The 26,340-nt window shown below is 38.6% G+C and overlaps 2 protein-coding genes across 2 annotated transcripts; one reads left to right on the forward strand and one right to left on the reverse strand.

Annotated features, from left to right (window-relative positions):
- Positions 1–646: 646 nt before the first annotated feature.
- stard7 (StAR related lipid transfer domain containing 7) lies at positions 647–7,749 on the forward strand. Its single transcript, XM_061734262.1, has 8 exons — positions 647–1,505; positions 3,033–3,196; positions 3,423–3,472; positions 4,800–4,910; positions 5,064–5,146; positions 5,270–5,369; positions 5,448–5,532; positions 5,704–7,749. The coding sequence occupies exons 1-8, from the start codon at positions 1,087–1,089 to the stop codon at positions 5,880–5,882; spliced, it is 1,191 nt and encodes a 396-aa protein (XP_061590246.1). The 5' UTR covers positions 647–1,086; the 3' UTR covers positions 5,883–7,749.
- Positions 7,750–15,653: 7,904 nt separating this feature from the next.
- On the reverse strand, positions 15,654–25,013 carry drg1 (developmentally regulated GTP binding protein 1). Its single transcript, XM_061734263.1, has 9 exons — positions 24,846–25,013; positions 22,468–22,591; positions 22,141–22,316; positions 21,987–22,056; positions 21,427–21,596; positions 21,046–21,176; positions 17,738–17,905; positions 17,483–17,605; positions 15,654–15,860 (listed from the first exon to the last, which is right to left on the reverse strand). Exons 1-9 carry the CDS (start codon positions 24,882–24,884, stop codon positions 15,761–15,763), a joined length of 1,101 nt encoding a protein of 366 aa, XP_061590247.1. The 5' UTR covers positions 24,885–25,013; the 3' UTR covers positions 15,654–15,760.
- Positions 25,014–26,340: the final 1,327 nt, after the last annotated feature.

A 26,340-nucleotide genomic window follows, 5' to 3' on the forward strand; every position in this document is an offset into this window, starting at 1 on the left:
GCCTTTGAGCTGGGGGGGCGGGTGCTGATAAATTAGCAAAAATGGCTCTACAAAAGGAAATAACAATACCAGTTCCACTAGGAAAAGGAGAAGGTAAAGCAATAATAAAGAAGAAAGGAATGGAAATATGGCAGAAAAGGTGGGAGGAAGATCAGAAAGGACAGGGATATCACAAAGTACAAAAGACTATAATAACAAAGAATTATACTGAAAGGAACAGAAGGGAGGAAACAGTTATAACAAGACTCAGACTGGACCACACAGGATTAAATGGCACCGTGCATGTAATGGGAAAAAGGGATAGGGATAAATGTGAGAACTGTGGAATAAAAGAAAACAGTGAACATATCCTAATGCACTGTAACAGGTATAAAATAGAAAGAGAGCGGCTACAGGAAAAAGTCAGAGAGGCAGGACTTGAGTGGAATTTGAGGGGGATACTGGGAACAGAGGGAGGGGGGGTTGAAATCACCAGAAAGGCACTGATTAATTTCCTAAAAGACACTAGGCTGATAAACAGAATTTAAAACGGGCTAAATGAAATAATTTTACACACTCTTGTACAGTAGGTGGCGGTATGAACCTGAAAGTTGCTTGCGATCCGCCAATAAACTGAGAAGAAGAAGAAGAGCTGGGTGGGCGTGGCCACGGCGGAGGAAGAGGAGGTCAAGTGTTCTGCTAAAGTTAGAAAACCCCGAGGCTCTCTCTCTTCGGTAACACACACGCCAACCGAGGCACCACGTAGTTACCTAGTTTACGCTTTTGTAATTACTGTTTCAGTTCAGCTATAAAAGTCGGGGCGTTGAAGTATTTGTTAGTTAATCCGTAGCGTGATAGTGATAGATGGCATTAAACCATAGCTAATGCTAATGCTACACGCGTGCTCGCACACGGGATGACAGCGTCACCACCTTTGTAAAACGTGACATTTACTGACAGAATCTGGGATTCACTTTCATTACTGTAAGTAGCATATCTGCAGAGCATGAGCTTTGGATTAAAGGGCACTAGGTAACATTGCTGCTGCACTAACTCCCTCTGTATCAGTCCCAGTCTCGGGGACCTTGTGTCACGGTCACAGCTGTCATGTTTCACTCCGTGTCTCGTCGCCCTATCTGCGACACAATGAAGCTTCAGAACAGTAGGTCATTCAGACGAGCAGTGGAGGAGGGCAAAGGGAAGCTGGGCAGGAGCATGGGCCTGGTGTGGTCCTGGTTCCAGAGGGCAGGGGTCGGTGCCAACGAGGCCACAGGTCACAAGAGGAAGGGACTGCTCTCCATATTTGCCGATCATTGTAGCTTTGTGACCGGTCAGAGACTCCGGCGTGCCTGCCAGATAGGCGAGCTTTATTCCAACCTGTACTCTGAGCGAACCAGGCAGACCTTGGCTGGCAGCATATGGCGCAGATTTCAGAGCAAGCACGCCCCTGCTGGGAAACTGGTGGCGGCCCTGGTGGGAGTCTTCATGTGGGAGAACGAGAAGATTCAAGATGAGGAAATCAGCAGGTTGGTGATCTTTATTCAGAGTGACATAACGTTGTATTTATATGCAGTACTCGAGTTGTAAAAAAAATTAGGGGGGATGGTGGATTTTATCATATGGGGACTGATAAATTGTGCTGATTACCAATAATATAATGTATTACAAATAATAGCACTGACCAAAACACCTGCAGAAATACTGCAGGAATGACATAGCAGCAGTTAAATGCAGCCTTCTGTAAGCTTTAAATATAGTAGTAGTAGTAGTGTTTATTTCGAATATGAATCATATAAAAAAAGAAAAAAAATAAGACAATCGTCTTAACATGAGACATAACAAAGTACATATTTGAAAGGGAGTGAGAAGAAGTAAAACGTATAAACTCTCACCCCCTCTCCATATGACTAGCTAACACATGCGAACATAACATTATGCAAACATAATAAAAAAATAAATAAAAAAACAAAAACAATCAAAACAAGACAATAAAAACATTGTAGCAACATAAGCTACTGACTAGTGTAAGAAAATAAGGATAAAAATAGATAAATAAAAAATAAACACTATCATTGCACCCAAGCATTTTGCTCATCCCTGTACCTCTGAAAAATAATATCTTTGTATTTTATTTTAAACGGTTTAATATTTGGACATTGCTTTAATTCCATTGAAAACTTGTTCCATAGCCTCACCCCGCTGGGCTTACATCAAATACATCAAAACACAACAATAAAAAACACTTTTCTGAACTTATCAATATGACTCTGTCCTTCACATGATAAGTAAAATGGATCACTGCAAAAACTCACAATCTTAACAAGAATATTTGTCTTATTTCTAGTTAAAATGTCTCATTTTAGTAAAAAAAATCTCATTACACTTAAAACAAGACTCATCACTGGAAAAAACAACAATTTTCACCTGTTTCAGTAGATTTTCACTTAAAATAAGTAGAAAAATCTGCCAGTGGAACAAGATTTTTTTGCTTGTAATAAGAAGATAAATCTCCCACTGGCAGATTTTCCTACTTATTTCAAGTGAAAATTTACTTGAAACAGGTGAAAATTGTCATATAAGTTATTTTTCTGGTGATGACTCTAAATGTTGAAATAACAGTAATACCTCATTCATTGATGAAATGACATAAGGGATGGAAAGGGGTGATGGCAGTTTTACAGGGGGGATGATTTTGACTGTTTTTATTTCAGGAGGGATGCCATCCCCCCTCAACTCGAGTACTGTTTATATGTACACGTGCGTTATTACGAATTATGGCAGACATTGAATAGACAATCCAAGATAAATTGAGCCAGTTGACTGAAATAATGCACAAGTTAAATACTCTTCATATTTGTCACATCTCTAGAGATTTTGCTGTCATCCTGTATTGTCAACACATCTATTACGTAAACACTAAACAAAGAAGGTAGTTGGAGACAATGGTGATTAAAATATGTGCAGTGCTTCATGTTATATTGACCTCTCCATGATATGCGTGAACTGTGCAGCATGTCCCATTAACATGTCCGCACGCTGGGATCCTTTTTAAGGTGTGGTCATGAGCTACAGGCTGTCGGCGGTGTAAAACGTCTGTGCACATCTTCAGGGACTGTGAGTGCTCAACAGGAACTTGGCTGGGAGATTGTGGTGGAGAAAAAGGATTTCAAAGTGTGGAAGCGACCTATTCCCGACAGTCATCTCTATGAATACAGAGGTAAGGTACCTCGCAATCTCACATGTGTAAAAGGGAAACACAAAAACAAGAGTGAAAATTAAATTTTCAATTAAATTTCATTCATATAGCGTCTACTACAACACAGGTTGTCTCTATTTACTTCCCAGAGATCCAGAAAATTCTCTGAACGGGTATTTCCTGCAGAGTTGTCTTGCTTTATTTTATTAATTTAATTAGATTTATTTATTTTTTCTTTCAATTCCAGTTTTGGGTTCCTACAATGACGTCACACCTCGACAGTTCTTCAATGTGCAGGTATTGACCCAGTACTCAAATCTTAAAATTCATTGCGTGCAACCTATTGAGATTCTCTTGTTGAAGAAATCAAGCGAAACTGCTTATATTACATGGTTACCAGCATTAAATAAGTAATCAACTAGAGGTAGAGGAGATCGAGGGGTGTACTATGAAGTGAGATAATGACTTGGTCAGGTATGATGAGACTAAAGTCATAGTTTTCACTGTCACAAAGGTGTCTTTTAACGTAGGTGGTTAACTTGAGGTGAACATATATCCTCCTTCATTGCAGTTTATGTTAAGAATTTCATATTAAATTGTCGCTTTCTTGGTGGTACAGCCCTTTGCAATCTTAATTATTGGAGAACTATATTGGGGCACCACATTGGTTTGGTTCTTAAAGGAGACCTATTATGGCATCTAATCCCTATTTTAAACAGGCCTTGAATGTCTTAAAAACAAGCTTTTGATTGTTTTTGCTAAATAAATTAGAAATTCAGCCTCTAAACCATGTCTTTATCTTCCCATTATCTAACCTCATTATCTATGTGGGATTCTGAGTGGGCAGGGCTATGATAATGAGGCACTGTGCTGATTGGCTGCCTGAATGACGTGATACACCGCTACGAAAAAATGGAGTTGCACCGTGTTATAACTTCATGCGAGCGAGCGTCAGCGACAAAATCGATTCCATTGCTTTATTTTCTATTGGACTGTCCTAACTGGCCGCAGCGACGCAGTGCGACGCGACGCAGCGTTTTGAGCTGAACATTTGTCAGACGCCCTGCTTCTATTCTCTTCCTGCCGTTCACGTTGAAAGCCGGTTGAAAGCGCTGTAGGAAACGGTCACGGATGAGGAACGGCTGATAGTTGAAATGAGAAGTTATCTCTATGATACCTCCTCATTTCACTACAAAAACCTCAATAAAGTGGCAGCTGCTGGAGGGAGATGGACAGAGAGCATCCGATGTCACGCAGTGCTACACGATAGTCGGACGCTGGCATGCAGTTACACGGTTTTATAGTTGTGGTTTGCATTTTGGTTACGTAACGAAAATGCGCAGAATCTGAATGGCTCCTAGAAGCCACGTCAGAATGGATGGCTCATCCGGGCGGCTGTACAGACACTGCAGAATTTGGTTGCTTTCCTCCTTCTCTGAGTTGGCAGGCTGAGGGGAGACCACTTTATATACAGTATGTTAATGTTACAGCATAACGAGCATTAAAGAAAAAACCTGTTTTTCATAATAGGTCCCCTTTAAATTCAAATAATCTGAAATGGTTGCACTTTAAGCACAAACCTGGTAATGAAAATAATGTGCATATGCTTTTCCCTTTCCCCTAGTTGGACACAGAATACAGGAAAAAGTGGGATGCCTTGGTTATCAAGCTTGAGGTGGTAGACAGAGACGCCAACACGGGCTCTGAAGTCGTTCACTGGGCGACCCACTTTCCTGTGAGTTTACTGTTTTACTTTGTTATAACAAGTTATAAGCAAGGCATCTGTGTTTCTTGGCTTTTCAGAAGTTAAGTATATTCCTTAGTTAGCTTTTAGAAGGGCATATGTTATGAATTAATTCATTTTGTCTGTATGTATGCATCTTTACAGTATCCTATGTATTCGAGGGATTATGTGTATGTGCGCCGCTATGAGGTTGATGTTAACAACAACCTAATGATCTTGGTATCGAGGTGAGACTTTTTTTTTTTTTAGACGAATATTATCGTTTTTTTATTTTTGTTTTGAACCTTTAGCTTTACAAACAAGTGTTTTATGTATCTCTTTCTGTTTGTGATTCTTATTCTGTTGTGTAGAGCTGTGCAGCATCCTAGAGTCCCAGAGACTCAAGATTTTGTGAGAGTCCACTCGTACCAGTCAAGGATGGTTATTCGCCCTCACAAAACCTTTGATGAGGTTTGTAATGAATATGGTACCAAACATTAACAGTTTCATAAGTACACTTTCTGAGTGGGTTTTTATTTTCATTCACAGAATGGATTTGATTACTTGCTGACCTACAGCGATGACCCACAGACTGTCTTTCCCCGTTACTGTGTGAGCTGGATGGTGTCAAGTGGTGAGCGTTTATTTTTTTATATATAATATTCAGTTACATTTGTAATCCAAATATTTGGAATTGGAATCTACAAGTGTTTGAGGTACATTAATATCGTATATTCACTCCTGTTATTTTTTTAAATATGCCATCATTTGGCTCATGACCATTCCCCTTCTGGTTTCTTGTCAGGTATGCCAGATTTTCTTGAGAAGCTGCATACTGCTGCTTTGCGAGCCAAGAACTTGGAAGTGGGGATTCATGACTACACAGGTGTCATTAAATCTAGTGATGCCAACCGCCAGCCGTCCCAGGAGCGCCTCAGTGGAGAAAACACGCACACTGGTGGTCCCGGGCAGATCTATGCTTGAGATGGATAATTCATTGACCGGAAGTTCAGTTTGTGTTTCTTCACTTGAACTGAAGCCCAAATCAAACCCTCCAACCCTACTTTTAGGGGTACTTTATACGTGAGAATTGAGTTAACAACCTACGTTAAAGACATGTCCATCTGTAGATGTGGGAATGCTTTGTATAGATGAGATGTGTCCAGAACAGTGAACTACATTGGTGACTGATGTGCTGTCTTTGTGGAGATGATGCTCCAGTGGCTGTGGCGAAACCTTTTGTTTGGCCAACCAACGCTGTGTGACATTTTGCACTCTTCAATAACATCTGTCCTACAACCATTATTAAGATCGAGCCAAATTTTCTATTTCGCAAGCATGCGTTTGCCAAAGCACCATCTTATTTTAGGATTCTGTGGCTTGTCATGTTTGACAAGGCTCGACTTTAAGCTCTCTTCAGTCTGCCAGCATCTACATTACTGTACAAGTAGGGACTTCAGTGCCACTGTCCTCCGGCGGATGGCATCACTGAAACGTAAAGCCTTGGCCAAATGTATTCACCTACAAATGAACTGTGGCCTCTGTGGAAAACACCTTTTTTACCTGGTTCCTTCATTTCATGGGTTTAAAGCATGTAACCCCCCCCTTGTGACTGGATGGAAAAAAAGAACACTTTTACAAATAAAATGACAGTTGCTCTAAGAGAACAGATCTAGGACTTTTTTCAGTACTTTAGATGGCATGGGTTTGCGCTGATCACAGCTTTGCCCACCTCACAGCGTCTGAGCGTTTAAAGCTGCCGGCCTTCTGAAGATAAACCAGTCCTTTAGTATTAGGGGCGTAGTGTCTTATAATAACCATATAAATCCTCACACATAATGGTACTAATGGGCGTCTAGCTAGGCAATGGTATAAAGAGACTAATACCAGTGTGCTTGGACTAATGCCGAATACAGGTGCCACGTCACAACCCACATTTCATTTGAGTGGACACTGGTCACGTTTCAGCTTTAAGTAATTTTCCTCTTCTATTCATCACTGTGGTGTATACTGTTGGGAATTTAGGTGTTGGTATTTTCTATTGCTGTAAATTCTGTACATTGGTCAAACCTTACCATAGGAGCTGGAAGACCGTGTGTTTTTCTGTGTGCAACAAGCTCTAACATTTTCCTCCTGAGATTCAATCTTACCATATTTGTTCATGCAAGTCCTATTGAAATATCATAGTATTCATCTACATCACTTGATGTTTTTGTAGTGAACTGTATGCAGGGGTGTAATGAATGTATAAAAAGCACCACATGTTGTGGAATAAAACATTGCCTAAATAAATACACAGTTTACAGCCTGTCAGGACCGGCACAAAAATCCTACCAATCTGAGTTTTTTTTTTTTTTTTTTAAAAGACCATCTGATAATTTGTGTCACCAGAACATCTAAGTGGCTATTTCAAAGTCTTTGTGGATTTCTGTGTTTTCGTGAGCATTATTGCATCTCTGCTGCATCAGATCTTTAATTATACCCTGTTGTGACTTATGTCCTTTTCAATAAGAATTGCAGTGTGTGATGAAATACTTTAGATGTAGGAAATTAAATGCTTGTTTCAGATATCTCATTGGTCCAATAAAACAAACTGTCAAGTCAGATTAACCTTATTAATTATGCCACATTTGACATTGTTTAAGCTTATGTGTGAATGTTACATTTTAATGTTTGTAGACATGTATGTGCCATCTGCAGTAGTGAATCTTTGAACTTTTCTTTTTTCTTCTGTTCATCCAGACAATGTCTGTTCTAATTAGCCTCATATGAGTTGATGCACTTGTAACCCGGATGAATGCAAAAGAAAAAAAGTAACCGTAACGAGATCAAATAAACATATTTGTGTGCATCGTACTGTGTTCAGCTGGTCACTGGAGATTGGTTTTGGCCCTAAGTGGTCAGCATTATGGCTGGGCTAAACTACTCGTAGTCCAGTCTAATTGGATAATCTGCAGACTTCGTATTCCCTGTCTGGGTAAAACGTCAGTGACAGAAAGCCAGAGCAGTTTCTGGAAGCAGACTGGGAGAAGAATGTCATGTTCTACACATGCACTCTGTGTAGTACTTGTGATTATATACAGTGTATATATATACAGTATGCATATAAATAAATGAATGGCCCCATGTGGATTTTATGCAGTTTAATTACCAACAATTGTAAATTACCACAGTACCCCGTTTTAGCAGTTAGAATTTGGAAAGATTCAGTTATTTCAAAATTATACCCATAATAAAATGCATCAGTCTTACCCTTGGAAAGGCAGCAACAGTTTAATTTGATGAATGAACTTTCTGTCTTTTTGTCCATCAGCTTTTTAATTATAATATTAATACATTGTATTTATAGGTGCCTTTCACAACACTCAAGGACACCTTACAGAGAACATCAATTATACCAATAACAACCAAAGAGCAACAGATTCAAACATTATTAAAATGCCATCAAAATGAAAAAAAAATTGTTTTTGCAGACAAACACTTTGCATCAACAGCAGACACGTTACTGTCTGATTTAGAAATGCCTTTTGTCCTGTCAAGTTGGAGGAAAATAAGTAAATGTCCAATCTTATCCAAAGAACCACAGAGGTGTATAAGAATCAACCAAATTCTCTGTTTTTTTCTGAGAGCTTTACATGCATTACAAAACCAAAAAGAAAACAAGAAAAAAGAGGAAGGGAAAAGAAAAAAAAGTGTCTGCCCAACTGAAAGGTTAATGTTCCATCTCATCTGTGCCTGTAACTGCTGTTTTTGACATGACATGTCGGATGAGGAGGGCAGTAAATAAAATCAATGTAGCCATGATTCAGTTTCATAATGGCTTAAGAAGCTGCTTCAGTTCAGAATGAGGATAATGCAGTCATTTACAATGAAAGTAATGAGTTATACTTGGTGATGTCAGTAAGTCCTGCACTGTACCTAGTTGATCAACTGTAGTTGAAATAAGGGGTTGCGTAAGATGGTACCTTATTGGTACCATCAAGCAGTGATGATATAGATCATTTCAAGTGTAGGTAATACTTAGGAAGGGTGCATTGTTTTCATGAATACCAAAGATGTCACAACTGCACTCATACATTTTCCCCACAGCAGAATCCATGGTTGACTCAACTGCAGAAATAATATTTTTATATTTCAACCAATTGTGTGTGTGTGTGTGTGTGTGTGTGTGTGTGTGTGTGTGTGTGTGTGTGTGTGGATTTTCATCTAAGACTCAGAGCAAATGAACTATTGGAAAGTAGATAAATGTTTCGTTTTTTTCCAAAGTGGGATTTATTTTCATGGTGCATTACTTGTGATCAGACAACATGGACTAAATTTAAAATAAGTAACTGAGCTTTTGTTTTACATATCATTTGATTATCATGAGGAAAATATGAGCTGATGCTTAAACACTTTGTGTTGTACGTTTCAGGTTGTGTGCAGGGGTGATTCATGATTTGATTTACGGATCTGCGACATGTCTGCAGTCCTAACAGGACACACATTGTTTTAATATATCACCTCTACAGAGAGTTAAAAGGCACAGAGCACTTATTGTAATTGATCTTTTCCATAAACTGGACATCTTCTGACTACCCTGCTTTTAGAAAATGACAGCTTTATCTGTATGAATGGGATGAACTCCCTACCCGCTTTTTCTTTTAATAGTTTATTTCTTTTTACAATTTATTCAACATGATTAAAAAAAAAAGAATTCTCAGTAAAACACAGAATATTTGAATGGTATTTATTGGCAATATATATGTATGTATATATATATATATATATATATATATATATATATATATATATATATATATATATATATATATATATATATATATATATATATATATATATATATATATATATATATATATATATAATTGTTAAATACAACAGTTCATGTTTTCTAAAATATTTTCTTACCTTGTTTTACCTTTCATTTTATTTATATTTTTGTATAAATAAATCAGAAATCCAGTAATTTCCAAAATTTTAATCTGGGTTCAATGAAAAACTTCACATCAGGTAACAGAATGCAGGTAGTGCTCACAAGCCTCCAAGGTGCTTGGTACAACCATGGACAGACAGACAATGCACTGCATGGTTAGATCAAGCACAATGGAGTCCTGGGCAGAGACATAAATAATGATAATCCAACACAGATCCTTCACACAGCTGGGCATCCTGCATCCAAGGGATATGAAAACTTGTTGACCTTTGTGGAGATTTTTAGTTAGAAACAGTATATTTGTTTTCTTTTGTCATCAAATAAAAAGTCATTTGTGAGCACGTTAAAGGACCAAAAATCCTAAAAGAGATACAGTAATGTCAAAGCATTTTCTGGGTTTTCATTGGAGGACAGCCCCAGAGACTTTCGCGATCTAGAAATCCAAAAAGTCTAAATGGTAAGAATGAGGGGTTCCAGGTTTATGGCTAAATCCTTTAAAAAAAGAGAGATATCGATGGCGAAATGACGAGCAAGATGATGGCAACATATTGCAGTTCAGAACATCTGCAGAGTAATTAAGAAAAAATGGTCATAGGTCACGTTCACTGCGGTAAAAATGGCTACACCCTTCTTGCGCACAAACTGCGACAAACCCCACCCTTCTCGCCCTTCTCGCCCAGTTCTACTCGACTTAACTGAAAAAAGATTCTACCAAAAATCCTATCAACCTTTTACCGCTCAAACACTCAAATGCTCAACTTGTTAAACACTCTGGTGGATATTCTCCCAATAATCAATGGAAACAGAGTTTGGTAGATCTCGTCTGCATCTTATATCGTCCAGACCCTGAAGTTTTGTTAGTAAAACGAGCCTTGGTGGCCCATTGACCTCTGGAATAGTATCTATATCGCTGTAGACCATCTGAAGACATTTTCCCTGTGCTCTGTGCTCAGGTTAAAGATATAACCACTGCTGTCCTTTTCGTCCTAATTGTGTTAATGGTCAGTGAGTGCAATGTCAAGAGTGGCGATACCATCAAGCTAAGAGAGCTGTTTCTCCGAAATGTCTCACAATCTTGTTACCTTCTCTTGAATCTCTTACAGCTCCCAGGGGACATTTGACTAAAATGAGATGGTACAATAATCAACTTAGAGTCCAGGCAACTGAACCACTTTGTGTGATGAAGTGACCTCAAAATGCATATGAATGCAACAAAGAGAAACCCCACATTTGTATGGACCAGACGACACAAAAATGGTAATACTTTGGGTGTAAATGGTGGGTGGTGACGGCGGAGAAGAACATTTTCTAGAACAATGAAGATGTTTCATGGGGATGTGAGGATGGTTTGAGTGGACAGATGATTATGAGACATAATCATGCTTTCTTACCTTGGATTTTGGGGTTTTACTTTGGGTTTTTTGTCTTCCAAATACTCACACTGACGAAGATCTTTAGATATGCCATCACATCATCTATCGCTCTGTTTTGACACAGTTCAAAAGCTAATAACACAGAAATTTAAAGAAAAAACATTTTGAAATGCTTTTCAGACTAAAGGTCATACTTAACCAACTTTACATACTATCTTGTAAAAATTTTAAATCTGAGCCATTCTAACTTACTCAACAAAACCCACCTTTCCATCTGCCGGCCTTAAAGTTGAAGTATGCGGCTCTGAAGAGACGAAGACGACTGGATGATGAGAGCGCGCTGTTGGGGTCTTCATGCTTCCTCCACTGGAGACAGACTGCCCTGGCTGCGTCCTCAGCACCCTTCAAGTCCCCATCTCCTGCCCCTCCTTCCAGCTAGGAGGGGTGGTGATGTTCTCATGGGATAGGTGCACTGGCAAAGAGGACTTGGTCAGTCTGGGATTGGATGTTTGGTTGGGGAGTTTGGGGGGGCTGCTGGTTCCGCATTTCATAAATATTAATACAAAGTCCACCCTCGCTAAATGGGTAGATTCTTTAATTTTGTTAGAGAGGGAAGTGCTTTATTCACTTAATGGCTTTTATTAGTGCCCAGTCCTCAACTCTTTCATTAGCTAAAGTGCTGCTATAATTTACAGGGCGAAAGGGGGAGGGGATGAGGCGGTGTCTGAAGAGGGTTGATCCTGATGTTGCTGGACAGAGAGGCATTACCCTCAACCACTGCAGCTTTTACTAAAAAAGAGACTATTCAGATAGATCGAAAGGCAACCTCAGTGTATAACATCAAATAAACTCTCACTACAATACTTCGAAAAACCATTACAGCATCATGGACAGAGTCTCTCTCACACCTTGACTTTTGTTGGCTCTTTGATTTTGAATGAAATGCTTCCCAGCAATTTCAATTTGTAGATGGACTGAAACCAATAATTCCTTAATAATATAATTTTGTTGATAGGATCTTTATATATGGTAGAAACGAAATAGTGCTACCAAATTGTCTTTCCATTACCACATCATCGTCTTTTAGATATTGGAAGATCAGATATTGTTCTTTACTATCACTATCAAGTGATTTCTTATATTTTTAAGTGATGACAAACCTGACAGTTCGGTGTAAAAATAAAGTATTGCATCTTTTACTGTGGATTTTTAGTGTATGTAAAATGCAAACCTTTTTTAATGTAAATTACAATGCAAATTCAATTTAGTTCAATAATACTTTACTAATCACCGAAGGGAAATTATGTTGCAGTTACTGTTATAGTGTGTTAAATGTAAGGAAACAGTTTATTCAACCTGATAAAACTCCAACTTATCGATGGCCAAAATGCAAGACATCCTTTCTAAAAGAAAAAAAAAGCAATTTCCTGAAAGAAGAAAATAAAAAACTAATTTTCTCAAACAAGATTTTTTTTATGGATAACCAATAAATGCTACACTATTTTTGGACAAGATTACTGTTATATGTTAACAAAGCCAACTAGGTATTGAGTTGCAGTCATTTTTTTGTTCATTTTGGAGATAGGAACTTTTGCGTTTCAGCCATTGTTACGTGGTTTTATCTTTGTACTGAATGTGCTTTGGTACAAGAATAGACACCTTTAGGGGTTAAAAAAAACCCAACAAATTAAACATAACTGTGCTGTTTGAACAAGTCTTTACTTTTTAAATTTGTCTAAATCCTACCTCAATCTATACATTTGTGCATGCACTTGCTCCATCCACTGCACTCATTTATGCAAATGAAAAAAGGAAGGCAGCTGCACACCACCACCAGTTAACTCTTTGGTGTCTAGAAATGCACCCAGTGCACCCTAATAAAAATCTTTATTTTGCTCCAAGGAGTTTTGTTACTTGCAAACAGCTGGCATCTGATGAAGCCCACTGCATCTGAGTGAATGAACTGATTAACCTGAGTGGCTGTCCCCACTCGAGAGAGGGAGTGGGCCACCAGCCTGAATCACTGCCCTCATCATCAATGTCACATAAATCACTTGGCTGGACACCAGCTCCAAACGAGACCCTGCTTTCTCCTCCGTCTCAGACTGAAATGTTTGTGGTAAGACTGTAAGTCTTCATGGATTCAACTGAGACACATTTCTGTGATAGTTTAGTCATACACCAAATATAATGCACTGAATACTGGTTTAAAAGAAAGACATTAATAAATAAAAAATGTATCTATTCATACATAGATTTAAATCAAAAACTACACATGAAAGGACAAGAGTTTTATAAGAATTAACACAGGGCCATTCAATTAGGTTTTTATTATACAGTTGTTTAAATGCACGACTTAACCAATATTCAATATGAACTATTCATGGTGTCAAGTACTGTTGGATCTTTCATAGGCAACAGGTTTGTGTTACCACTTTTATTTCAAGCAAACAACTTGGATATGCATGAACAAGATGCTTTCATGGACATATTTGGTGATGTGCTAAACAGCTGTACAAAACACTGACTACGTTTACATACAGTCAAAATTCGGGTTATGGTCAATATTCCGGTTACTGAAACATTCGGAATAATCTGTTTACATGCAGGGGCAAACATCCCTGTATACATGGTAATTCATCATTTGGGATATCTCCATCAGACCAGCGATGCACAGAGAACGTCATGACGCAATTTCCGTCATTTCCGCTTCTTCTTCCTGTATCCAAATTCAAAACAACAATAACAGCAGCACGGCGGATAATGAACAGCCCAGTAGAAGCCGTTTTGTTTCTCGACCCAGTAATACGCCTACTCCTTTTTCAGCGTCTTCCAGCGGTGCTTGATCTGGTCTGGCGTTCGTACAAATGCTGCTTCGCACAACTTTTCGCTCACCTTCTTGTAAATCTCGCTATCCTGGTACTTTCTACCGTCTACAAATGACAAAATGTTCATATCTTTCATTACATTTATGAAGTGATTAGTCTCCTCCTCACTCCAAAAGTGTGGCGTGGTCTTGTGTTTCTCCATGTTTATAAGAACTTCCTGGACTCAAAAGAGCAAGATTACTTGCGAAAAGAACTTGTGCAGAAAACTAATTCATGTTCCGTTTGATCAGGATATCCCGTTAGGCGTATACATGACCAAATATTCGGGTTTTAAAAACCGGAATATGAGCAAATTCTGGTTATTCAAAGGGGTTATTGGTGTTTATACCACGGTCTGTGTGAATACTCGATTCTGATTGGCTGGCAGGTGTAGGTTATAACTTATAACCGACACCTAGAAAACAATTTCGGTCAAATTGCCTGATAACTTTTTGTTGTTCTGCAGGACGGCTACATGAGTGATTTTGTAAACTTGAAACTCGCTAGATGATGGGTCATCGTTGTGAGAGCAGCCAGCAGGCTGACTGGGCTCCATCAGTACAGGAGAGTACAATGCTCCGGGAAGCAGTGGCGAGGATCGCGACCCACAAACTTTAAAGGGGACCTATTATGGCATCTAATACCTATTTTAAACAGGCCTTGAATGTCTTAAAAACAAGCTTTTGATTGTTTTTGCTAAATAAATTAGAAATTCAGCCTCTGAGCCATGTCTTTATCTTCCCATTCTCTAACCTCATTATCAATGCGGGATTCTGAGTGGGCGGGGAGGCTATGATGATGAAGCTCTGAGCTGATTGGCTGCCTGAATGACGCGATACACCGCTACGAAAAAATGGCGGAAGCTCCGGCCGACGGAGTTAGTTGTCAGCATGGGTTTGCGCATTGCTCCTGTCGATACGTAACGACGAGAGCATAATCTGAATGGCTCGTAGAAGCCACATCACACTGGATGTCTCATCCGGGCGGCTGTACAGACACTGCAGAATTTGGTTGCTTTCCTCCTTCTCTGAGTTGGCAGGCTGAGGGGAGACCACTTTATATATGTTAAAGCAAGAGAAAACGTGTTTTTCAGAATAGGTCCCCTTTAAATATTCGTCCATCAAATGCAACGATGATGGACATGCCAGTATCTCTTTCCAATTTCACAATTAATAGAAATGTAGCATTTAATTTTAAGTAGTTTCTACTTTGGGATAGCCAACTGCCTTGTTTCGTTTATTTATTTGAATGATTTATAATGTTTGTAGCTTAATAAAACGATTTAGGAAACTATATGTGGACTTTGATTCTTTGAAACAAATATATTTACTGTTTGTTACTGATCTCCCGTTGCTAAGTCGTATCTCAGGTCCGTCCTAGTCACTGGAGAAGTAAACACTGTGTCCATTGCATAAGGACCTTATGGGACGGTAGTGATAGTTCCAGGTATTAGTCAGACCCTCAGGTGTTCCTGTTAAAAACTATCAGGTTCCAACAGCTGCGGACGAGAGGTTAAATAGTCCGCTCAGCTGCTCCGCTGTGGCTTGTTATAAAACTAATGAATTCAACTGAAAACACATTAAAGCATGAATAACTGATTTAATATTTAATATTTCTTGGTAAGTGACAGTGCATGTAAACGTAGTCACTGTGGCACACGGGTCATGCAGGGATTTAAAACTCCTTTTATTTCTTCACCAGCTGGATAACATCTTCATCCTCCATCACGTGGTCCTTGCCCACCTTTTGCGGGTTGTGTTTCACAGATGAGCCCCACACGAGTGCGCTGTAAAGAACATAATAATCTTATTAACCAAAAAATACAAAATAATAATACAACTACTTGTGTATGAACTTCATTGTTCATTATTTGCTTTAATAACGACAGTACTATCAAAGTATAAAGTAACCCACACATAACTGAATGCATCACTGTTTGACCTACCCATTCCCCCGAGGACATCTATTGCTCACAAGCACCAACATATAGACTGATTAATGACTTTGGCTCAACAATTGGGGGATGCTGGTAAAACAAATGGTCTTGGATCCAAAACTGAACTGTCCAATCAATGTTTCACCAGTGTAGCTGGCAATAAAAAGGGCAATGGCTGTAATTAAAGTGATTCTATTATTTTAAATTGAGGATGTACCAGCAATGCTTTTGCTCAAAGTACTCAAATTTGGTTAAAATGTCAAAAAAAAGGAGGACGACTATGAGCAATAACAATATAATTAAAAAAAAATGAGAGTTTCAGCGTAGGGAAAATAGAATATCATATGTGCTGGTCCAGTGGGCGATTATGTTGGGGAGGGGGATAGTGCAAAAAAACAAAAAAAAGACATTTTATATTCAACCTCCACGGCTTCTGCAATGCTTCTTGGAGCTGACGGATGCTTCTTGAACAACAGCTGGAATGTGTGAATGCTGTACCCTCAATGGCTACAGAACTTCAGCATTTCAGATTCTCGATCACAACACTGACTGGGCAGATCTACTTAAGAGCCTCACATCTGAAGCCTATTATTAAATGCAACTGCATTTGCTTGTCTAATTCGTGAACCTAAAAACTGCTTTGCATGTAGCATGCTTCTGTGCGGCCAGGCTTTCGGCTGACACTGCTAGTCCAAATATCAGCAGATACTCTGAAGTCAAAATGGATCCAGCAACAACCTGCCCATGTATACTTTCAATAATCCCTCGGCTGCAATGTGTCTTTAATGTAGAGACGCCTGAAAATATACTCGCCATCCAATGTCACGAGAAGACGACAAGATCTCGCCAGATATTCAAGAGAAGCAATCAAGACCGAACTTAACAAGAGCTTCTGTTAGTTTTAAGAACTGTAGATTATCTGTGTATCAGTACTTAAATAGGACATTGTTTGCTCTGTCATCCATATAGTTTTAATAACTTCTGTATCCAGTTCAGTGTCACGAGGGCTAGAGCAGGTCCCAGCTCGTCATCATTCTCTTTACTTAAATATTTTCAAACTGCCCACAGAGTTTAACTAACCAGTTCCATTGTACTAGAACAACTTAACAATAACAACAATTGATACTGTTATCAGTACATCATTTCAAAAACAAACAAAAACATTGACGTTCCCTTTTTATGAACATAAACATTCGTTCAAGGGTTATCAGTCGTCTTACAGGCTCGTTTTATACCCCTTTAGGGAATAAAACATACGCTTTTAAAGGTGTAAGCGCATCAGATTCAGAAAACTGTGGTTCACAACTGTTTTGTTTGCAGCCATGCATGTCTTTTTCTTCACTGCTGCACCATCCAAAAAATAAATAAAAATGTTGTTGTAATGCAGCAGTAATGTGTCATTACTGCCGCAAAAACATTGACTCATAGTTAGTTTTAAGGGTAAAACTTGTAGCCGACTTCAAAATACTCACTACTTAAATTCTTTCACAAGGTTTTTGTGAATCTTCAAGCAGAAATCCTCGACTGAAGTTCGTTCATCAGGGAGTACGACAGGAGATGTGTAATCAGGGAGCTGGCCTTTGGGTTTGGTGTAACTGCAAGTAAAGAAATAATTTCAGCCAAATTGTTGTTTTAACATGCAAACACACCCTCCCCTAAATCAACTCCTTGTGTTTCACTTTTTAAAATCATTGCCTCACAAACTCTAAAAAAGATGTAACTCTTACATGCGCACAAGCTTCAGGTAGTCCCACATCCTCTCCAGCAGGTCATCAAAGTTCCAGCGGTGGTGAGCTGAGATGGGAACACAATGGGGCACCTTGTAGATGATGTCAAGCTCCTCAATGGAGATCTGGTCGATTTTATTGAGGACATAGATGCATGGGATGTACACCCTGTAGTGACAGGAACAAAGTAGGTGAGTGCAGTGCAGGTCTCAAAGTAGTATGTTGAACCAATTTTACTTCAAATGGAACTGAATAGAATTTCATTTTAATATACAAAAATAAGACATTTCCACCTGTTTCCTACTAGTTTAAATTCATAAACCAATTCAGTGTTCTTTTTGATACATTGTGGCTATGGTTTAATTTCACATCATTTATTATTAAGAGTATAATTTCTAATCAAGTTATGAACAATATTTTCAGAACCAGATTTGGACCAAACAGCTAATTTTTGTTAAGTATGTAAGTAATTTGTTCTATAAAATGTATTATTTTAAACTGGACAATAGATAAAGCGGGCCAAAACCAGGCTTGCAAAATGCTAATACAACATACAAGTCACTGGATCCCTCAGCATAACTAGGCTTGGTCAACTGTTATGTAATTTACCTAAAATATGAGCAGGGCTGCACATAAGTGGGCCGCCAGAGCGCATGCGCCGTCAAAATCCACAGTGCGCTGTCAATCTTGTGCTGCAAAGCGCTTTTGCGTACCAACAGCTGGGGCTCATATTATTGGTTGTGGCCAGACCAGAATACTAATATTAAAAAATCTATTGCGAGAGCTTTTCCCCACTCAAAGTTGGTACTGGCCAATCACAGCGCGTCCTTACTCTCCCTCCATGCTCGTTGCGGCGGTGGGTGGGCAGGAAGAGATGGAAGGATCTAGGGCTGTTCGATTAATCGATTTTAAATCGTAATCGGGATTATGTAATTAGAACGATGTTAAAACGTGAAAATCGTAAAATCGATTTTTCACTTTTTTTTTTTATTTATTTATTTTTTTTTAACCTTGTCTGCACACATATTAATGATTAATACCATATTAATGATTGATGGAAATACCTCTCAATACCTGCGACAAGTGCCCCATCGGAGAGGCTCTTTAGTGTAGGAGGGGGCGTTGTAACCATGGTGATATACTAACATGCCACCGGGCATCCCTCAAGCCAGATGCGGTAGACCGGCTCGTGTTCCTTGCAAAAAACTTGCAAATGTGAATAGCAAATGTAATGACTGACATTACACACCTCTACCTCCTTCATGGGTTGCATTATTATTTAGCATGCAAAGACCCAGTTTAGTTTAATTAGAAAATTTCTGGTTTTATTTAATTGGAAATACTGTATGTTTGCAAGTGCTGATTTGCTGATTTTTTTTTTCACGATAAAACTTTATATTTTATTATATTTTTTAAAACTTTTTTTCAACTTATTTTACAGAGTTTTGCACTTTATTCATTCATTTTTGGTTTAATAAGAGCAAAGTTTGCACTTAAAGCCCAATGGGGCAAATGTTCAATAAAAAAACAGCATATTTGAAATCATTTCTTTGCCTTTTGTCAATTCACAAAATGATCGTAATCGTAATCGAAAATCGGATTTTGAGAGGAAAAAAAAAAAAAAAAAAAAAAAAAAATCGAGATTTTATTTTTAGCCCTAGAAGGATCTATCACAAGCAGCTTTACTGAACAAACCCCGACACGTCTCGTCAAAATGTCCAAGAAGCAAGCGCCATTAAGTAATTATTTTGGCGTTCCACCACCACCAACTACAAAGAGACGCCAAACTGAACCACTACCCGAATCGAACACAAAACGTGTGTTCGCCGAGAAGTGGCTGCATGATGTTACGCGGCGACGCGCACCGTACGTTCGCGTCCCCGCTTATTATACGCCATAAGCTCTGCGTTGGTGCAACGCGGAACCATAAATCAGCCAGTGTCCGTCACTGCGTGCAGCAGTTTCCTGCCCCAGCAAGACGCTGCTCTCTGATTATGGCTCACAGTTTATGAAAACCCCAAATAAAAAATAAATTTGAGAATATTTGATGAAATCAATAAACAATTCCATCATCAAAATTATAACAAATAAAAGGTTCAACATATCTTGCTTTGCATGTAATAAGACGAGGTAATATATTAGTTTCACCTTTTAAGTTGAATTATTGAAATAAATTAACTTTTACACCATATTCTAGTTGAATTATTGAAATAAGTTAACTTTTACACCACATTCTTCACCTGAAGCAATATTCTACACCTTGGCTGATGTGGACATACAGAGCATAGGAGGCTATTTCAGCTGCTAAATGGGTGGCTATCTGTACAGTCATGCAAGTTCAATGCTATTAAAGAACACGTTTTTCATATAAAATAAACACATTTTTATGCAGTTTAGAAGTTTTGGGGCTTTTTTTTGGCTCCTGCGCTGCTGAAATCGGGGCGTCCTTTATTTCTATTTCTGAAAGTTGGCAACCCTAGGTGCAAAATATGCCGTGAGCATCCCAATCTGGCCGATAAAAACTGTAACTTTTATACTGACTCTACAGACTAACACGCACCATAATTTGTTAATTCATCTTTATAAGTGAATAAATATCGTTTTGCCTATAACTTATTCCTGCATCCCTCTTTTATCGATCCGGCGAGACGGGTCACCGCGTTTTTGGAGCCCCAAGTCACATATCCAGGGGCTCCTCTGAGCACCAGACCAAAATAATTATGTGCAGCCCTGAATATGAGAAATTGTCCTATTTGTACATATGTCAAGTACCTTTAGTAAAAGCCTTAAAAAAAGTATAGATTTTTCCTATATTTGTTAACAATGGTATGGACGCAAAAGTAAAGAAAACTATCCTGCAGATACTTCGATTTATAAATCATGTAAATTTATGTGTGAATATTTTTATAATAATGTTATAACAACAATGGAATAATTTTATTTTTTCAATTGTAATATTAGTATACATTATGCTTATTTTCTCTTCATATTCTCACTGTAAAATATTGAAACAATGTCTTATGCTTTACAACATATAGCTGCAGTTTCATAGTATGTAGCTGTTATTAACACAACACCACAGTGCCAAGTTAAATTTAATTATCACAACCAGCATCTAGTTTTGAAATTCTTTTACATCAACTTAATTCCACTGTCTTGTTTTTATCCAGTGTGACTGGATGCTGTGACACAAACCACATTTTTTCATACATCTGCACTGGTGGTGGAGTATGGATTTCAGATTCCAGCAGGCCACACCCATGTGGAATGACTAAGGAAAGGCCTGCTCCGGCATTTCAGCAGCTTACCTATTTCCCTCCACAACATCAATGAGGTCATCAGCAGTGGAGTCCGTGCGCAGAGTGATGTCGGCGTTGTGTATCTTGTACTCTGCCAGGATGCTCTTAACCGTCTCAGAATCTAGCTCAGTTTGTGGACACTAATGAGAGACGATCAGAAAAGAACAGACACGTCAGAACAAAAACACCTTTTATACATTCTAAACCACCTGCTTTGAATCATCTTACACCAGACCTCACACTTGAAGATCATAAAGAAAAAACCTACATGAACAATTACATTGTTCATGTAATTACATTACACCCAGTAGTCATTAAGGTATTTATTATGTAGATGTAGTTATTTTGCATCTCTCTATGTAAAGTACTGTCATGCTGTGTGAAGCATACTGTAGTTGTAAAGTTAATGCCTCCTTTGTCCTTCTTCTTGAAACCAATGTTGGGTGGTTGCTTGTTAAGTCGAATGCCGAAGCCCTCCAGCTCATGTTCTATTAGCTTCTTATGCACAAGAGGCTTCAACACATCCAGGACTATAAGGATTAGATTGCAGGTTCGAGCCACTAAAAAAAAAAAAAAAAAAGGATAGAGAACGTTGGAGCAGTGGATGTAGAAATCACATTTGTTTTTTAATGAATACAGTAGAAAAATAAGCTATTTAATAAAATCATTTTTTTTTCTTTTCCTACTACAAACTGTAAAAATGCAGTAATTGTTTTGTGTTTATAGAAACTCCTTGATGGCTATTTGGCGACTGTAACAATTAAAATCATGCCGTAAAACATATTTTTGGGGGCTTTTAACAAATTAGTCTCTTAAATCTTTTAATTCTATTAATCTACTATCTAAAGTAGTTTTTGATAGTAACTTGTATTGCCAGAAGGAAATATACATCACGACATTACCGTTTTCTTCTTATTTTGTTTTTTCAGTCTTAGTTATCAAAACTCTACCTGCAATGACTTGTCTGCCTCTGCCCTTGCCATCCTTGGCTCCCTCAATGATTCCTGGGAGATCGAGGAGCTATGAAGACAAAACAGAAGATTATCACCTCACTAAAACTCAACCAGATTGTGCGGCAGTGGGGGGGTAGGGGGGTTCTTGTACCTGAATTTTGGCACCTTTATACCGAATGACTCCAGGTACTGTAGTAAGAGTAGTGAACTCGTAGGCAGCGACCTCAGAGTACACACCTGCAAGGTTACTTAACAGCGTTGACTTCCCTACTGAAGGAAAACCGACAAAGCCAACTCGTGCATCACCGGTTTTTGCCACATCAAAACCTAAAAGCCACAGCAAAGGAAAAGACACCGGAATCTTAATGGGTGATGATGAAACTGCTTATTAGTGAGAAAGCTTCGTATGGAAGCAATCCCGACCATATGAAATAGATGAAGCAGTATGTGAACTAAATATACTGCATGATCAACATACCTTCTCCTGTTCCACCCCCACTGCCTCCTTTCGGTGTAATGAGTTCCCTCCTCAGTTTGGCAAGACGTGCTTTGAGCAGACCCAAGTGGTGAGCTGTGGCCTTGTTCTTCTGTGTCCTGGCCATCTACAATGAGAGTTAACACCATTGCATGGCAATGTTTTAATAAGGAAAGAAAAGGCTCAAGTGAACAGGGTTTTTTCCCCCCATCTGCAACAAAGAAAAACTTAGTTCTAAATAAAAAGACATATGAGGGATCACTTAAACTGCCTCATTTATCTTCATGCAAGAGAATGACAGCTTGTTAAGGTTTGTTTTTTTTTCCTTTTCACTGCATGTGAAACATTTGAAGCATCTGCAGGAGACAGCACATTACATCACAGTGACAGCATATTACAAATACGAGACATAAATTGAATGTCCTTATTTCTATTTGGATACAACTCAATTTCAGTAATCCCAATTTAACATTTTTAATGTATTTTAATTATTGAAAAAATTAACTGCTCCTTCAACACAAATAACTCCTTATAAGGTTTATCAAAAAGGTAACAACTTATAATAAACTTATAATAAAAATGTGTGGACATTGTACACATGAGCAACAAAGACACAAATTATTTGACCTTTTCTTCATTCAAATCTTTTAACACAATTTAAATATATTTTTCTTAAATCTGAAAGAATTTAGTTCAATCTAATAGGAGGATCCACTCGGAGGGCCCGGCTCTGCCTGGGTGCGGGGGCATCGCCTCCTTAGTCGTGTAATTTTGGCGAAGTTTATGCCATTCCTTCAGCAGTTAATACGGCCCGAACCGTAACGTGCACCCAGGTGTGTTATACATCAAAATGTGTGTCTCCATCCACGACGACGGGCATTACTTTTCTCAGTCAAAAGCGTCACCGTGGCGACGCTAGATGCCAAAAAGCGCGCCCCCCTTCATCTGATTGGTCCGTATTTGATAGTTCCTACTTTCTGCCATAACCTTTGAATGGTTTGATATAGAGAGTCGTGGGTGATGTCATCGGACTCGATTTTGAGTCCTTGACCTTTATTGGTGGTAATTGCATGCGCGAGGGCCCGTTCATCGCTGCTTGCAGCTTTAATTATTATTATTATTGCACAGTGGTTGATGATTACTCTGAGACTCTGAGTGATGAGAGTTCATCAGAGCAACAGTTTGGGGGAAGAAACTGTTCTTGTGTCTGGAGGTTTTGGCTACAGCGCTCTGTGGAGCCGTCAAGAGGGCAGGAGTTCAATCAGACTGTGTCCTGGGTGTGAGGGGTCTGCAGAGATGATACCTGCCCGTTTCCTGTTCCTGGACCGGTACAGGTCCTGGATAGATGGGAGATTAGTCCCAATTATCCTCTCTGCAGACCTGATTGTCTGTTATCACCTTATATCAATAGGTTCAAGTCCGGAATCATTGCTAAATCGTTTTTAGAAAAAGTTCCCAAATTCCTTGTCCTGCGCTGCCTGAAAACGCCGTAACCAGCAGGTTTGTGCGGCAGCGCCGGTGTTCTGCCATTCCCTTTCCCTGCCAGAAAATGCTACTTTGTGGTTCTGCACATGCGCACAGTCGATTTTCAAAGTTTGATTGCGACGCCAATCATTTCTTGCACGATGTAAAAAGGATAATATGGGATGTCGAGTATTTGACCTTTCAAAATACATTACCCATGACATGAATTGCATTACACTTTGTGAAAATTATACGATAAAGAGAGAAAAAAAACAATTCTATCGCTTTATTTGATATTCATTCGGCTATTCGCCTTTATTTAACCAGGCAGGTCATTAATAACATTCTTATTTACAATGACGGTCTGGCAAGAGACAAGGACCACTTGGGGGAAAAGGACGTGGTTTAGGGAGTAAAACACAATAAAATTGTAGCTCTACAAAGGTAGAAAACCATTAGGGAGCATTTTTTGGCAAAGCAGCAGAAATTGGCAGAACACCGGTCCAGGTGAGGAACTGTGTCGTTGATGACGTCACTGCTGCTAGTTGCCAGCCAACCCGCGGTTGCATCTTTTACTAAAGGCTGATTTATGGTCCGCGTTACACCGACGCAGAGCCTACGGCGTAGGGTACGCGGAGACGCGCACCGTACCCGCGTACCCTACGCCGTAGGCTCTGCGTCGATTTACTCAGACACATGTTGTATTTCTCTATTTAATTAGTAACACGCTTATAATCCAAACAACTAAATAGATCAACTTTCGTAAAACACGTTTAAATATAAAGATGTCGGGAGAGAAACGTGGAGTTTAAAAACGCGGCCCGTTCCGTGTCTGCTGGAGTTAACCCCAGCGCTGCTACGTGGTGGCTAAAACGTGACTGGTTACATGGGTTACTCAGACAGTTAATTTACCTTACCTCATTTTCAATCTCTGCTATTTTGGCAAGTATACTCATGTTGACGATGATTCCAGCACTCTATTCGCGTTTAGGGAAAAAAACTACTGAGATTTGAGAAGAAAGTTACAAAGTTTAGCTATTTAGCACCACACACACCACACACGGTTGTGCGCCACTGTTTCTCAGAAAATCTCGCGAGGTTAGGGGGCCACATATTTAGCCCTGCGTTTTGACTTGCAGGACAATGTGTGCGCCACTGCCACAAGAATAGGATACTAAAATCATCCCCAAAATTTTGTGTATTTATGAACGATTTTAAAATATATTTGAAATCTCTAAAACGTATAACAACAATTAAGGCACGAAATTTATATGATCTCTTAAAGAATTTTCCCTACTGAATTGAATAAAATCAGTCTGAATTCCCCCTTATAAAAGCTGCTTTTTTCCCTTACTAGTTTAATTACTTTACTAATTTAATTACTTATTTATATAAGTTCCTTTTATTGCATTATGTCTGTTTATTATTTATTTTATTCAGTCTGTTGCACTTTAGGTTAAAGCATTTTAAAATATGTCACATTAGGGTCAGTTTTATGTTCCCTTGTCACTCTTTCTGGATTTCTAATGCTGTATTATTCGTCATGCTCAATTCCCTCAGCTGTTGTAGTCTTTTCTATTAATAACGTCATGCCATTATATATACTACATTTGTTTAATTGTTGTTTATTATTACTGTTGTAATTGGACATGTACATTACTACCTGCCTTGGGAACACCTGAATGTGTTTTCACTAATTGTAACGTCTGACCTTTCAATAAAGTTTCTAAAAAGAAAAATAAAAAAATGTGTGCGCCACTGTTTCTCACAAAATCTCGCGAGGTTATCGTGCATCAGTATTTTAGCCCTGCGTTTTGACTTGCAGGACAAGAATGCTTTTTCTGCCTTTGACATAAAGTATAATTACCTAATAAAATATAGTGTAGTTAACAAAACAATATTTAATCTCATAAATCCTCCACTTATTTTAGGATATAATGTAGAGTACATAGGCGTAAATCTACATCAATTTGTAGTCTCATCCTAACGCACTGTTATCTCAAAGGCTGAGGAGGTCAAATTTAAAATCCTTCATGGAATTTACCCATATATTAACCTCATACATAACCCCTTTAATTAGAAAAAAATTATGTATATTCTTTGAAAAGAATATTGGGAATGCAGAACAGATATTCTGTAAATGTGAGCCTTTTGTCTTGTTTTTTTCCCTCTTCTTCTTCCCCAGGAACTAGTGCCAAGTGTGGTTTACATTGCAACTCTTAAATAGTAGTTATTAATCCCCAATTTAAATGTGAAAACTTTTCTGGCACAAGGGAACATATCTATGAAGCAACTGTACAGTGATTGGTCCAAACAAAGTGTACAATGATTGGGTCACTGCTTTACAGTTATGAGCCCAACAACTGAACCCCCATTATAAAAAATGTTTATAAAAGAAGTTATGCAGACAAT

The sequence above is a fragment of the Cololabis saira genome, chromosome 11 (genome assembly GCF_033807715.1).
Source record: "Cololabis saira isolate AMF1-May2022 chromosome 11, fColSai1.1, whole genome shotgun sequence".
Lineage (NCBI taxonomy): Eukaryota > Metazoa > Chordata > Actinopteri > Beloniformes > Belonidae > Cololabis > Cololabis saira.